Source organism: Diplotaxodon limnothrissa, linkage group LG16, assembly GCF_057381915.1.
Source record: "Diplotaxodon limnothrissa isolate DT_005_m linkage group LG16, D_limnothrissa_male_GT1.1, whole genome shotgun sequence".
In the NCBI taxonomy this organism is placed as follows: domain Eukaryota; kingdom Metazoa; phylum Chordata; class Actinopteri; order Cichliformes; family Cichlidae; genus Diplotaxodon; species Diplotaxodon limnothrissa.
In genome coordinates this window covers 6,348,554-6,364,554 of record NC_140611.1, presented here as the reverse complement: position 1 = coordinate 6,364,554, position 16,001 = coordinate 6,348,554, and the positions used below count along the sequence as shown (strand labels likewise).

At 41.0% G+C, this 16,001-nt stretch overlaps 1 protein-coding gene across 1 annotated transcript; it reads right to left on the bottom strand.

The window, feature by feature from the left end:
* Nucleotides 1-11,213: 11,213 nt before the first annotated feature.
* Nucleotides 11,214-15,437, bottom strand: hpxa (hemopexin a). Its single transcript, XM_085373700.1, has 10 exons — nucleotides 15,307-15,437; nucleotides 14,699-14,733; nucleotides 14,513-14,590; nucleotides 13,878-14,035; nucleotides 13,155-13,308; nucleotides 12,806-13,018; nucleotides 12,526-12,621; nucleotides 12,241-12,368; nucleotides 12,006-12,153; nucleotides 11,214-11,777 (listed from the first exon to the last, which is right to left on the bottom strand). Exons 1-10 carry the CDS (start codon nucleotides 15,360-15,362, stop codon nucleotides 11,548-11,550), a joined length of 1,296 nt encoding a protein of 431 aa, XP_085229826.1. The 5' UTR covers nucleotides 15,363-15,437; the 3' UTR covers nucleotides 11,214-11,547.
* Between the last annotated feature and the right edge of the window lie 564 nt (nucleotides 15,438-16,001).

The following is a 16,001-nucleotide window of genomic DNA, read 5'->3' as shown; positions in this document are numbered from 1 at the left end:
TTGTGCCACAGCATCTCAATCGGACTCAGATCAGGACTTTAACTAGTCCACTTCAAAGTCTTCATTTTGTTTTTCTTAAGTTAGACGTGGGCTTTCTGGTTTGTTTTGGATCATTGTTCTACTGCAGAACCCAAGGGCTCTTCAGCCTGAGGTCACAAACAGATGGCTGAACATTCTCCGTCATTGATGTTTTGGTAGACAGCAGAACTCATGGTTCCATTTACCACAACAAGTCTTCCAGGTCCTGAGGCACAAAGCAGCCCCTGACCATCACACTACCACCTCCATATTTTAGTGTTTGTACAATGTTACTTGATGCCAGATGTAATGGTACACACACTTTCTCAAAAGTTCGTCTTTTGTCTCATCAGGCCACACAAATTTTTCCCAAAAGTTTTGGGGATCATCAAGATCAGGGGGCAAACGCTTTTTCACACCGCTGTAAACCACAGGGAAATGTGCAAAACTCTAGAGTCAACTTTCATTTCTTTATATTTTGCCAGGAAAATGTTAAATAACTCCAGCAATTTATTGAAACATCTGTAAACATTGGTAGGAATGCAGCATATAAGGCACAAACAGAGTTTGTGCATTTCTAACAAGGATTTCACTAGCTGGGCCCGCATCCTCATTTTAGGTTTGGCAATGTTTTTTAGTAGATAAAGGCGAATGACTTAATCAAGAATTGAGCTGTGGTTTGGGGGATGCCTCAATGGGGACTGCCAGCAGCTCCCGGGCCTGGCGGATCCCCATGTACTAATGAGAAGTGAAGAAGTTGAATTCTATTCTATTCTAATTCTAATTCTAATTCTAGAAGTGAAGAAGTCAAAGAATTGGAAAAAGGGCAGGGAGGATGGGGCATGATTAGAGAACAAACAGCTTTTAGAACTGGCAGAGCCATATATAGATAAGACCCTGATGGGGCGTGTTTGGAGTTGTGGTCCCGCTCCTGAAATTCAGATAATTTATCTCCAATAAATTCAAAATTTGGTATGACCACCTTAAAACTGGTCTTGAGGTCTTGAGTGATCCATCGGCCAGAGCTGATTGGTTGAACAAACTAATGTGTTCTGTTGTGGAGATGTTTACAAAATTATTAGCATATATTTGTTAAAGTACTTCATGTTTCTTCCCTAGTTTGATTACTTTGGCATCTTATAATATTTAAAAATATGCATCAAGTATGAGCAATAGTAGAAAATGTACTTTGGATTGTTGGAGCATTGAAAAGTATGTAGACAAATAATAAACCCAAATCACAAAGACCACCTGGAGTCGAATTCACTTAAATACCTCTTGAAATTGCAATAAAACTAAAATAACAAAGAAAGACCAACAGAGAATTGGATGTTCTTCACAGTTTGGCTTTTAGGATCCAAATTTAGTTCAGTAGAGCATCTAATCTGAGCATGCAGGTGTTACTTTCACAAATGAACTACAATAACCAAAAAACAAAGTGTGATCAGATTTATCAGTTTCAGTCCTCAGATGAGCCCATAGACTCTCTTGCAGCTGGTCAAAGGTCACAAAACAGAGATGAGCGATGCAGCAACGATCACCCGGAGGATCATATGTGATGTAATGCTGCTTGCATCACACTGTATCTCCCCCAGCTGATGACAGTCAGTTCTGTTTCCCCTGCCAGCACATCCCAGCTGCTATGAGGCAATGTAGTCTGCCAGGCACAATACGGCGTGTCAGCCTGCAACAATGGAAGACTTGTGCTCCCTGGATGGCATCATTGTCACAGCTCTGTTTTTTTTTTTTTTCTTTTAGAAGGGGAAGGCTTTGTGGATTGTCGTTGTTTTTGTTATTGTTGTTTTGGCTATATGTCTAGGTTATCTAGTTATTAACCCTTGCATTGTTGGCAGATAAACAATAGATGCGGTGCGTGGTGAATGACGATGCACAGCTCTTACACAGACTGGATGTGGGTCATGAGTAGGGGTGCAACGATACTCGTATCAATATTGAACCGTTCGATACAGTGCTTTCGGTTCGGTACGCATATGTATCGAACAATACCCATTTTTTAATTTATTTTATCAACTTTTCTTCTGACGATGCTGTGTTGAGAGCTCAGTGGATCTGCGTTCAACTACTCCGCCTAGGCTGCACTGTCGAGCGCAGATCCACTGAGTGCAGCACAAGCTAGCAAGACAGAAGCTAAGCTCGTTGCAACATGGCAAATTGAACCTCCCCCACCCTCATTCAGATCTGGCCTTTGGAACTATTTTGGTTTTCATGTGACGTATGACCCTGAAGGTAAGCGCGTCATGGACAAAAGTAAAACAGTATGTCGGATGTGCCACGCAATGCTCAGTTACATGGGTGGAAACTACTGCGTTAGCGCAGTTAGCTCGTTAACGTGTTGACGCCGTCCAGCCCCACGCACGGGGCGATCCGTGGTAGCTCGTTAATGGAGATTTGCCGTGTTGTGGCTTTAACGTCATTTCAGATTAACGCTGACAGCACTAGTGGGAACACAATGAATATGACTGCACATTTACGCCGACATCATCCGAGTGCAAAGACAAGTGGAAGCAGACAAAAACAACAAGCACGCATGCTACAAACTTTACCCGAGTCATTTAGACAGCCGTTAGCACATTATTCTCCTTATGGGGACCTGATATGTTTAATATGCTGCTGAGAATATAGCCCAGAAGAAGCGTATAGTATAGCTTTTATTTTGGAAAGAGCCATTTCTCTGTAATAAACTCTCTTTTCCAAAGATGAGGGATTCCTTGATCAGATAGATTTATTTATTTTTATTACTTCTTTGTTTCAGCAACATTAAATTTAAAAACTGTACTTTTGAGTTAAAATATATATTTATAATTTTAATAAATGACAAATTAAAAAAGCATGAACATTTTTTGTATCGGAAAAATATCGAACCGTGACACCAAAGTATCGAACCGAACCGTGAACTTTGTGTATCGTTGCACCCCTAGTCATGAGAAGTAGAAAGGGTATTTTAGGATTACAGGGGATCTGAAATTTTTTGGGATGCCAAACCAGGCCGTTGATGGGAGAAAGTGGACCAACCTCAAGCCCACATAAAATATTAATCAGAGTTTTTTTGGTATCGATACAATCGATATTTGGATCGATCCACCCACCACTACGATGTACTATTGCTGTGTGATTTATTACTATTACTGAAGGCTAGCTAGCTAGACAACCTGCTAGCTGAATATAATCATGTGCAGTTCTGAAAGCAGACAAGAAAGAAAACATATTACTGATACAGAAATAGTTTTCTATACAAGGTGACTGCAAAACGTGCAGCCTTACCTAATGTCCACCCTACTGTTATCATTTTATATTAAAATTTAAAAATCTAGTTGGTATTGCTTTCAGAACTGCACATGATTATTTGCAGCTAGCAGACTGCTAATGCTATCCATCAAGTCTAACAGTCTGCGGTCTAACCTCAGCTAACACCAGCTAACAATGTTAGCTTGGTGGTGAGTAGCCTTCAGTAATAAGAATAAATCAGACAGCAATAGTACATTCATGTAGTTGTAAAAAGCATGAAAACATATCAAGTAATCCAAAGTATTCAGAATACGTTACTCACTTTGAGTAACTTAAAGGAATACGTTACAAACTACATTTTGGGGCATGTATTCTGTAATCTGTAGTGGAATACGTTTTAAAAGTAATCTTCCTAACACTGCCGATGGGTGATATTACTGTGGCAAGTAAAGTATTTTAGCTACTCTCATAAACCCCATCGTACAGGCCAATATGTTGAAAAGATCAGGACAGAAAGATCTCTTACAGTACATCAGCTGTTATACTATTAGCTGGATGTAGGTTTGGATATTGATTTGTTGAGATTAGATATAGATAGGTTTACTGAGTGTTTGTTAAACTTGTCTGATATGGATTTCATTATCTGTGTGGTGATGGTGATAATTGGGATTCCAGTGTATACTGTATAAGTCTGTATGCGTACGAGTTATGAAACAAGTGAGGTTAGTGAGTGAGGCTGTTTAGCGTGTGAAGTTGTATGTTCTGGCTTGATAAATACGACGTTTCAACATTGAGAACTTCTACGAGGGCTCAGATCTCAGTTTCGCAGACTCTGTGAGCAAGTGTGGAGCACTGTGTCCTTTCTTAGTCTTTCTGCCTCACGTTTGTTGTCACAAAGTAACTCCTGCTCTGTCAAGACCCCCCCTGAAATCACACACACACAAACACACACCTCCCTCTCCCGCTCCCCTGATGTAGAGTTAAAGTCATAATCCCACCTTCCCTCCCTCTCTCACCAGGTCCCTTGAGCTTTGCCCGTCCTCATTAGTGGGTATTTTTCCCATGTTTGTTAATTGTGTCCTGCTTTTTGCACCACCTGCCCCTCCCCCCCACCTCTCCCTCTCTTTTCCTCACCTCACCGCCCCTCACCACCACCCTCCTTCCTCCCCTGCTCATCTGTGCTCTCTAACAGCCACTAATTGTCATCATAAGGATGTGTTCGCTGTCACAACTGGAGAACAGACTGTAGACCGACAGTGTGCAGCCTGGCTCCTCTGGCCCCTGGAGGCCTCTGCACTGGTGTCTGGGGTCCAGAGGACCTTAGCGGGCAGGAAACCTCCCTCTGCAAGTGTAGCTAATAAAGACAGGGTGAGAATTTTACCTGGCTGACAGAGAGGTAGAGTGAGGCAGTCAAATCAACAAGGGCAAACTGGGAATTAACTTTAGGATACAGTGATGTCTAATGAGGTATGACTATGTTCCTAACAATACAATGTTCCAATAGCAGAATGTGATTGCCGTGTCAGAGATCTCATCACTCAAACGCTAATCAAGACTCCCTAGGATCTTTATTTATCCTCTAATTTTCTTATCTTGATTCATTTCTTTTTATAGTTTTTTTTCTCTTCTCTTCTCTTACATGAAATGAAATATAATGTGTACATACTTATCACAAAAGCTGCCTGTGATGTCTTTACTACCTGACACATGACTGAATCTCCTTGAATTTAGAAGTTTAGTTTGGTCTTTAAGCCACTGTGTTCCTGGGTAACAAAAACTGTGAAGGCAAGAATTACGATCAGTTCAAACAGTTTCCTATTTTCCAAAACAGGGTCAAACTGGGGGATTCCTCCCATTTGTAACTGCAATATATGATAAAAATTAAAACTAAATGCAATAAAATCACCTTTACAAGCCAATAAAGAGTCTACATATGCACACTGCAATCGAGCATCCAAGCCTATTATTGTTTCTAAATCCATTGAGGAAAAATGTAATTTTTTACAGCCTACTGTATGTAAAAAAAAATGACAAATTAAGTGTTGTTTTTTTCTGACTGCATAATCACAAAATTTAAAAAGCCTCACTGAAAGCAAAAAAAACAGAAATGAGGTGACTCAAAAATGCACTGTGATTCATCTGAACTATTACTTGGTTGTAAAGGGCAAAAAAAATTGCAGCTTTGAACTTTACATCTGGAATCTGACCTTGTCAGCTTTAAGATATGAAATGCTGGAATAAAGTTATCTGGACAGTTTAATGTGAAATGATATACTTGATTTCTTAAAAATCGAAACACTGTGTCTGAAGTCAGTGTGGAGTTTTTCCGTCTTTTTTCGGACTAAAGCAGAAGCTGTGGCGCCTTAAACAGTCAGTAGGGGGTAGCTGTAAGTTGATATTGTTTTGGGAGGGGCTTGTTATGTGGAGCAAACTGCTACATTATAACCGATGTGCTCAGTTATTATAATGTTTAAAGACTGATGATAAACTATAAACTAATGATCATTTTTTATTACTGTGATGGAAAATGTAACCGGGTGCCAGTTTTGTTTCTTTCACAGCACGTCTGCTGTTACAATTTAGTTGTATAGAAGCGTAATTTCTGAGCGACAGGGTTGTTGTGTCATTGTCCAAGCAAGCATGTGTCTTATACATGCACATGTTAGTGTATGTGTGCATATTTGTGTGCAAGTGGGAATTTGTGCTTTGTGGCATGTGTGCCCTCAGCATGGGGCCATGGCGGGCCCCGTGCCGGCCAGCTGGACGCTCAATCTGTTGAGGGGGTCTTCTGCTCAGTGGAGGGAGGTCGGCTGGACCCACAACGACGCCCCGACCATTTGCTCCGGCCTCCCCTCTGACCGGGACGTGCTGCTTGGCAGGCCCAGCCAGGGACTGACAGCTCTGCACAGCCCAATCCACAAGACACTGGGAAGGAAGTGGAAGGGGGGGAGGAAGGTTAGAGATACAGAGAGGAGAGAAGGGATGGGATAGGATGTGGAGGTGGTGGCAATTTTAGGGTAGGAGGGGAAAGAGGGGCAGACGGCAAAAAACAAAGCAAGAAAAACAGCAGCAGACCAGGCACACTGCCAACTGCAGGGAGACAAACAGAGGAAGTCAGTGAATGACGAGTGGAAAGGTAGTCAGAAAGGTGTATTTAGAATGGTGAATTTCAACAAAGAAAAAGATTGAGTGAAGAAGGACGTGCTTTTTTAAATTTAGGTGTTTTCTGGCATTCATCAGGTTTGAATTCTGGATAACCCTGGCTGATAAAAAGACTTGAAGAGTTTATTAATAAACTGCAGTCAGTCTTTCATACAGTATTAATGACACATAGCAAAGTTCAACTCTTCATACTGCTGGAAGGAATCGTAATTGCACTCTCATTCAGGGAAGAGGGCAGAACTCCAAACAGGAAATGAGGAGTGAGCCTTTACTTTCCAATATTTTCAGTCAAAAATATTTCTAGTCAAAGTATAAGCATTTAGTTATTACACAACACAAAAATATATAGATTTATTTTTTAGGTCTCAAGGAACAAGAATATACTAGAATTTAAAGGATCAACCTGTCAATCTGAAAAAAAAAATAAACAAACACGCTTCTAAAAATATGAAAAGGAGGTACTTGATACTTGATATTTATTTGACAGCTTAAGTGATGAGTTACTGCATTCACTAAGACTCACTACGTATCTTTTACATTTGTAAGGTTTCAAGAGGCAGTCTACAACTGCAACCCACTGTTAGACAGATGCAAACATCCTTGAGCTAATGTATCCAAGATTTCTAAAAATGAAGAGGAAGAAAGAAACATGAAAAAAGGCCACATTTATTTAGGATAATGTTTTATTCTTTCCTCTCCTATTAGCCCTTCCATTAGTGTTTCCCATAGAAAGGACCGACTAACATCAGCTAAGATATATCAAGTGAAAGTTGAGCATTAGGCTCACTATCTACTGAAAGGACAAAACAAAAATGGATCTAATCAATATTCCTGGGATCATTGATAAACTGCAACCAGTAAATTTTACATCTGGAGTCATACCTGTCACACAAGACATGGAGTAAAATGGCCAATGAAGTGCCTGCAGCATGACCCACATCATTTTATTTGAACCTGTGTGTGTATGTGTGTGTTTTGGTCTTCTCTGTGTGCCTTTACCAGACTGGTTTTGCTGCTTTCTCTGACAGTTTGATGCAGGGCACCGGGGTTACATCTGAGGGAGTGTTTTTAGCGGTCACCAGTCTACAGAGGGGACGCTAGCTGGCACCATCTGGTCATGAGCTCCAACGTTTATCTGGCACAGTCTTGGCCAATGTCCATACCTGCTTGTCCTACACACACACACACACACACACACACACACACACACACACACACACACACACACACACACACACACACACACTAAGTGGGGGTCAAGCTACCCTAAACGGCAGGCTGAGAGCAGATGTCCATCAACCTCCCAGTCCAGTTAATTAAGCAGCGTCACAAACAGCAAGAAGACGATTCACATGCACACAGATGCACACACATGCATAAGCAAAAGGAACATTCCCACAGCCGGACAGTCCAACAGAGGAGAAAAGAGGAAGTATGGAGGGTCATTGGTATGTGCAACCAAATGATGCGTCAAAGTGAAAGTTTGTGATGATTATTACGGCTGGTCTGAGGCATCGCTTGTGACTCTGTCAGGGGTGGCTGTAGCACAGGAGGTAGTGCAGGTCACCTACTGGTTGGTTCGATCCTTGGCTCCTCCAGTCTGCATGTCAAGTATTCTTGGGCAAGATACTAACCCCAAGTTGCTCTCCGATGCATCGATCGGAGTATGAATGTGTGTGAATGTACTTAGATAGCACTGAGTATAGATAAAGTGCTCGTGAGAACGGGTGTGATTGGGTGAATGTGGCATGTTGTATAGAGCGCTTTGAGTACTCCGGGAGAGAAGAAAAGCGCTATATAAAAATCAGTCCATTTACCCTGCAGCACACTGATGAAAAATCTTTACAAAACTGTTGTATCACATCATTTTTATTATTCTATGACATAGGTAACCTTCCACTACAGCAGGGGCTGCTGGGACTACTCTTTGTTTTACTGGTTGGTGCAGATACCTGTGAGCAGAGGAAGCCTACATCAAAAATACTTTTAGGTTTAGTAGAAGATCATTATTTGGGTTAAAATAGGTTATTATGACTAGGTTATGACTTTAATCTCTAAGGTCATTTTTGTCAAGGACACATTTTACACAAATGAGAGAGAGCAGAGTGTGTAATTACAAGTATATTTCCCAGTATGCCCCTCTACCATGAAAACTTTGAAGGAATAGTGCATTTGAAAAATTAGTTGGAAGACAAATGCTTGAAATGCAATTTGTGAGTAGTAAACACAAAGATTCTGCAAAGCTGTAGCTAAAGATTTGTGTTGAGCAGGGAAATAAAAAGAGCAACTGAGAGGATATGATAACCTATTGCAAACCTGCTGACAATGAACCTGCTGGCATACAGAAATTAAAAAATACATCCTCAAGATGCACATTATTTACGGGAACAGACAGTTTCCTCATATATATGATCAGGTGTTATCCACTTGAGTCCACATGCCGTCACTGCACTATTTCCTGCCCTGTATCTGCATTGCCTGCTTATGATTAGATGCAATACTATGATCTAATTGCAGACTAGTGAATGAAAGCACTGACCTTACAGTTTCCCTGTCAAACAGAGTTCCTCTCATTAGACACATTACACCAGATTTGATGTATGTGTGTTCTTGGGCTGGCTGCCTCTGTAGCCCACTGTGGCATCATATCACAGCCACTGAAGGGCTCCAGTGTTTCTCTCTCCATTGTTATCGCAGCAGCCGGTGGGGTGAAGTAAGGGATTGTGTGATCCGATGAAGCATGCTGTTATCAGAGACTCCAACCCCAGTCATGAACCTGACATCATCCCATTGCCTCAGTTTAGAGGTGTGTGATGCACAGGTCATTAAGGACGGGAGAAGCAACACCAAACTTCTAAGTGTATGTATAAATAATTCATGGGTCACACTCTAACTTTAGCTCTATGTCCTGTTTAATCAGTAAAGTGTTGTTGATGCTATTTTATGTGATTTGCAGAGTAAGAGCAATATTTGCTAGGATGATAGCTTACATGAGTCTTATACATGGGATGTTGCTTGTTGCAGCCTGTCTTTGCTGCCATCTTCAGCACTGATGTCATGATATGTCTGCACACATTGCAGCGGTGGATTGCTAGGGTAAAGTGGATATGACACTGGTGACAGGCCACCCACTGGCAGACACTCTGCTATACCGAGTAAGAAACTCAGCGTTCAAAATGTGGCCATATGCCTCACTTTTTAATGTGGGGTTGATACATATGATAGCTTTTAAAGAAAAAGCAAACTGAAGACTGATATTAGTAAATTCCCAAAATAATCACAAGTCACTGTGATGCCTTGATGTCATTCCTGATTCTCATCAGTGACAGCTCCATACTAACCTTGAACTCAAATGTTTTGGAGGCAAGCAAAAAGTAATTTTTTTGGAAAAAATGTAAATAAAGTTTTTTTTTATAGTGTGTTTTTTGTCACTTGACTATTATGACTTGGAAGAACCTTTTTTTCAAATGTGACATGTGACATATTGTGATGCCTACAATGAGGGTCACTATCAACGGAGACGTACCGTAGACCTTTTCTGGGGGGTTTTCGCTGCTGAATGTGCACAGTTACTTAAAATGAATAATTAGGTTTTGCTCTAACATATTATAACATTTTAGTCTTGTGCGGGGCCCTGAGGTGTACATGTGAACTGCTGCTACTTCCATAATAATAATATGTGATAATAGTATGCAGCCACACAGCTTTGATAGTATATCACAAGACAAATGTACTAAAAGTATATGTGTTTACAAAAGTTTTAGTTGTTTTTTTTAAATAGGTCAGCATTCACATATTTGAAAAACTCGAGTCTTTGTTTATATTTTAAATTGAACAGATCTGAAGAAATCCTGGCAGATTTGGTGTCGGGGCATTGAACACTGTAAAATGGAACCAGTTGCAGATACTTGAAAGTTAAAGGAATTTAGTTCTTACCATTTCGCAAAGACATGCACTGAATATTTTTACTGCTCACTGTTTATTCACCAGGTAGAAAACATCAGGTTTCTGTCAACCAAATGTTGTGTTTTTTTCCAGCTGCAGCTGGTTCGTGGGAGTTCACAAGCACAGGAACACCAAAGCTTCCTGTGGATAATTCACATCTCATCTATGTGTGCCTCACAGGAATAAGATGATTTAACACCTGCTCTGACTTATCTGTACTGCTCTGTTTGCAAGAAACAAAAGCAGAGTTACAGAAAAGGCAAAGACAGAAGTATTGTCCTCATTCTATCGTCATAAAGTAGCAGATCAACCAAGTGGAACTCTTCTGCCCTCTGCTGGTAAAAGGTCGGAAAGTCTCCTTGTTTTGCCTCTGGAAAAACTGTTCGCAAAACAGCTTCTCAGATGTATAAAAGCACTAATAAATATTATCTTTAGACTTCTTTCTCAGCCCCTTATCACTGAGTCTATGCCACCTGTCTATAGGGCAGGAGCAGGATGCACTCCAGACAGGTTGCCACTCCATTGCAATCAATCAGCATAGGCCCACTTGAAAAAAGTCTAGTTAAAATGTACTGTAGTAAGTTAGAAAAGAAAATGCAGTTACATGTTATAAGTAACATGTAATTTCTTTTTAAATGCTACAGGTATAGTCTACTCATATTCATGGTATATGTGTTGTTTGTTTGTACTGTACAGAAAGTATTTTCTTTCTTGGATATTCAGAAAGTGAACTATGTAGGAAAAACTCTCTATCCTTGCAAGTGTAGTATCAGAGTACGTGGACCTGCCCGAGAAGCATCCTGGAAACTTATTAACACATCACAGAAATAAATCATCACTGTTTCACCTGCTTGGTTGTTGCCACTTTGCTTTATTCACAACAGCACTGTACAAAACGAATCATAGAAAAACATCTGCCTTCTTGGTAGCACACTTTGCGTGGAGGACCACAGAGCTTTAGCATGAAAAGTAACAACCCTCTAAATGAATTAAAGAAGGCTACTACTAAGACATGGAAGGGAAACAATGGGTATGAAATACTGCATCAGCTGTAAGTGCTCTTAGTCAAAAGCTTAGCAACTTGTCATGTGGCGCCTCTTGTCTGAAGTCGTTGGTGCTTTTGTTTCTCCATATTTCACTGTGTTGTATGCGATGTCCTGCACAACCCATTCAGTCCTAGTGATCACAGCCAAACAGCTCCAGAGACACTTTGTGCTGCTCAGGCAGGGACCTGGCAGTAGAAAGCAGTTTGGTGCTATCAAAGTGGTAGAAGTGATTTCCTATGATCACCTTAACTCCTCCGGGACCGCACATGGCAGTATCGACTCTCTTGAAGGGTCCGATTGGACGCTCGTTTCCTGCCTTACGTGGGGTGACTTTCAGTTCCACATCATGCATCTGATTACCTGATGGAAAAAAGGCAGAACGATATGGTAAGATATCTATCTAAAAGTCTTAGTTCTTTGTAAATATAATTGTGACCATTTTCAAGTAAGTGCTAAATGACTTATTGTGTCATCTAAGTGATCAAATAACACTACATGATGTAACTACATCATGTAGTTCAAAGCAGTCCTAGAAGTGATACAGGGATAATCAATACTTGCTTTCTGTATTTCTGCCTGTGTTTATACCTTTGATAATGTGAGCAATGTGATGGTCCTCACAGACGAATGCAGCATCAATGGGACCCTCAATGCCCAGCTCCTCCGTCACAGGTTTGGGGTAACCATCGAGGTGGATGTGGGGCTCACCGACTCGGTAAACATACAAATTGTTATTCTTGGGAAAAAAGAGAAACAGAAAACATGGTAAATATGGTGTGCAGAGTTAATGACAGGATCAGAAATGTGCTTCCAGGTGCTTTACCTTGATCAAGTAAAGGTGATTTTCATAAGAGAAAGCGGCGTCCACCTCACTGTGCAGCTCCTTGAAATCATTCTCGATGGTGTCAGAGGTCAGTGTGTCATTGTCATCTTTACGGAGGTAATGGTGGCCTGTGACATAAGAGAATAAATCAAGCTCTGATGAACGCTGGGTGTACAGCCAAACCTCAGACCCAGCCCTGATCATAATGCCGTCACTTCAGTACAGTGATTTAGATGTTGGAACAACATATAAATGTATATGATGTGTTCTGATGTCAGATCTCACCTCTGAAGGCATAAATGTTTCCAGCGTCGTCTGATGTGATGGCATCCAGGTGAACACGGCTGCATCGCTCTCTCTCCACATGGTCGCTGTCAGGACCTGAACAAAAAAAAAATAACAACAACAAAAAAAGTGTATTTTTGTTAAAAATACAAAACATAACTTTGGTCTAGAAAATTACAGTCCCGGAACATCGACAGCACAGAAACGGTATTTAAATCTACAGCTGTGTCAAATTTGAAGTCATATCTGATCACATTGCTCACTTTGCTTTTTAACTTACTGAACTTGGAGCATCTCATGAAGTAGTCGCGGGCCTCTTTGGGGTATTTGCCGTGCACTTCGCCAGTCTTTGGATCAAATTTGGAGAACATGTGCCCGTGGAAGCAATAGTAGTGCTCCATGAAGCGGAAAGCCGATGTGCAGTTTGGCATGGACTTGAACTCTTTCTCTTCTACAGCCTTGCTTTTAAGATCGTAGTGGTAGATTTCGTCCCCTTCAGGGGAAAAAAAGACGCGTGTTTTAAAGTTTTTCCTCGGGTAGCTTTTTTTTTGGAAATAGTGAAAAATGTTCTTGGTCTCATAGGAATAATAACCACAGTTTTCTCACAGTCAGTGAAAACTTTTATTTACCTTTGAAGAAGATAACGGAGTCGTTGGCGCACTCTGGGTGAGGACATTCCACAGCAGCATCCAGATCGTTGGGGATTCCAGGGAAGACTTCAGAGATATCCTTGGGGTAGCCAGCCTCCAGCTTGTGCTTGTAAAAGCTGAACACCTTGTTGTCCTATGTTTAAAAAAAAACACAAGTAAGATTCAACTGACAAGTTGTTAGGCTTTTGCAGTCAAATCAGGAGAATCTCACTTTGTATCGCTTTCAGAAAGCAGTAATGCAGACAAAATTTATTTTGCAAAGGCTTCACATTTACAGCAGTTTTCAACCCCAAAGTTTGGGCAGTTGTGGAATGTTGATAAATTTTAATCATCATCACACTTGAACAGCTATAATTACTCATGAGAATGCAAAAAGAAACTGAGAAAGGTATTTGTGGTGCACACCAGTCCAGACATGTCAGATGGCATGATGGAGACTATTTTGCACAGATATGAGTGCAGGTGTGCTTTGCACACAAAATGTTTGAAAGCCACTGGCCTACATCATACCTGTTTTCTAGTCACACTATTCTGCCAGCTCAACTGCAAGGACAGCTGTTGTCTCCCTCTCTCCACTCTAGTCTTGCTATCCATCTTGCTTTGTGTTGTAATTCCTATTGGGTTATTTAAACTGTTTCCTTCTCTGGATGTTTGCCTGTTGCCAAACTCTGTTATGATCAATAACACAATAAAAAGCCATACCAAGAAGAAGAACATGCGGTCGTGGTCGTCGGGGTTGTCTTCAAAGTGCATGTGGAAAGCAGCGTCCACATGGCCCAGGTGATGATGGTCGTCCAACTCAGCGAAACTCTCATTGGAGAGCTCGGCAAGGCCGTGGAAGCCCTTGTATAAATGGTCACCTGACAGAACATATACGGGACACAGTCATTAAATAGAGCCAATCACACTTTTTATGCATGCTGCAGTTCATACTCCATTAGAGCTCTATGATGATCAAACACATTTTAAAAGTATGACATATTCCCAGGTCATAACTTTCCCTCATGCAGTAAATGGCCTGTATTTGTATAGCGCTTTACTTAGTCCCTAAGGACCCCAAAGCACTTTACACATCCAGTCATCCACCCATCCACACACTGGTGATGGCAAGCTACATTGTAGCCACAGCCACCCTGGGGCGCACTGACAGAGGCGAGGCTGCCGGACACTGGTGCCACCAGTAAGTAACGGGTGAAGAGTCTTGCCCAAGGACACAACGACCGAGACTGTCGGAACTCGAACCGGCAACCTTGCGATTACAAGGCAAACTGCCAACTCTTGAGCCACGATCGCTCAGTGTCAAAATGCCTGCCCATGACTCCTCTATAGATTCTTACCCTTGAAAAAGTATGGGATTCCCTCTTCATTCACTGCAACAGCATCCATCTCAAGACCTTTACAGCGGTCAAGGTCATCTGCAGAATATCAGGTGAAAGTGAGAAGAAGGCTCATAATATAGAACATGACAGCAGTTGTGTTGAGAAATGTCTGTGAATTTAAAAGAATAAAATCTTTCAACTCACAATCATGTTCATGTGGTGGATGACCTCCTCCTTGCCTGGTTTTACCAGCAGAGAAAAGGCATGTTATCACTTTAAGCAATTTCACTCAAAACTTAGGCTCGGACTTTTAGTTTTACAAAATTGTTAAAGGGAAAACGCACGTGAGAGGAGTTTTCAGTCTTCATCTAGTTTTTTACTCAAGCTATACTGTATGAAGCCACAATGTCATGTTGTGTGATATCCAGAGAAAATAATGAGATCATGTGGGGTTAAAACAATTCAAATTGGTGTAGCATACTTACGAAAATATCACTACAATGCTTTTATTATCATAATTTCTTGTCTTATTTTTTCCTGTATCAACGCTGCTTAACTCAGGAAGTATAAAAAGTGACTTTAGCTAAATTAAAGTGTTGCTTTAGATCTGTAATCATGTCTGCATTTAGCACAAACAACAAAAAAAAGTTATCTGGAAACATTTTAGATATGCAGCAAAGACACAACATGATGTCCCCTGTAACTCATTACATTAGTATTGAGTTTTAATGAAAAAAATTAAACAAGTGGCATTAAAAAACATTCAAACTGTCTGGGTTTTATCTCTTCATTAGAAGTGCAAGTCCACTTACGAGTGAGCCCATCCCAGGGCTAGGGTAAGCAACAGGATGCAGGAAAGCAGCTTCATGATGAGGATTCCTCTGAGACCAGATAGGCCTGGAGAGCTGAGCCAAAGGTACCCCTGCAACTGCTGCTGCGTTCTTTTATACTGTAGCCCAGTTTAAAAGGTCACATCACACTGGGTACCAGAGGAGGAGGGGACAATGTGCAAAACCAGTAGCTTTATCAAAAGACGCCCACAATATTTGATGAGTCCCCAGAGCTGTGCCCCCACAGACCTCCACCTCTGACTTGTCTTTGTTCAAACCACCTACCAGGAAAAGTCCTGGTGCAACAGAGATTCATAGAATTTGATGGGTTACCCCTTTTATTTTTTGGGCACAGAAGTCTAATCACGTATATATCTTATGTCATCATGCTACAGCACTGAATAAAAAGCAGACTTGTGCAATCATCACTTTTGAGAATATGAATGTGGGTGAATATTCCACAGCATTAAAACCTACATGCACACCAGTGCATACCTAATGTAATATTTATGCAAGATTACTGTTTTCCAGAGAAAGGCTCGTCGATACCTGTAGATCATTTGATGTGACAAAAAGTGTACAAAAGCATCTCTATTTATTGATGTGCATAACTGAACCACTTTACTCATCACATGCAACAAATATCTTTTCAGAATATTCCAGAAGTCTGCCTGAGC

Bases quoted from the DNA above. Each gene is read 5' to 3' on its own strand.
- hpxa (XM_085373700.1), bottom strand. From the start codon at position 15,362: ATGAAGCTGCTTTCCTGCATCCTGTTGCTTACCCTAGCCCTGGGATGG. The intron at 14,591-14,698 runs GTGAGTTGAAAG...GATATTCTGCAG, and splicing joins TCCACCACATGAACATGATT to ATGACCTTGACCGCTGTAAA. The intron at 12,369-12,525 runs GTGAGATCTGAC...CTTATGTCACAG, and splicing joins AAACATTTATGCCTTCAGAG to GCCACCATTACCTCCGTAAA.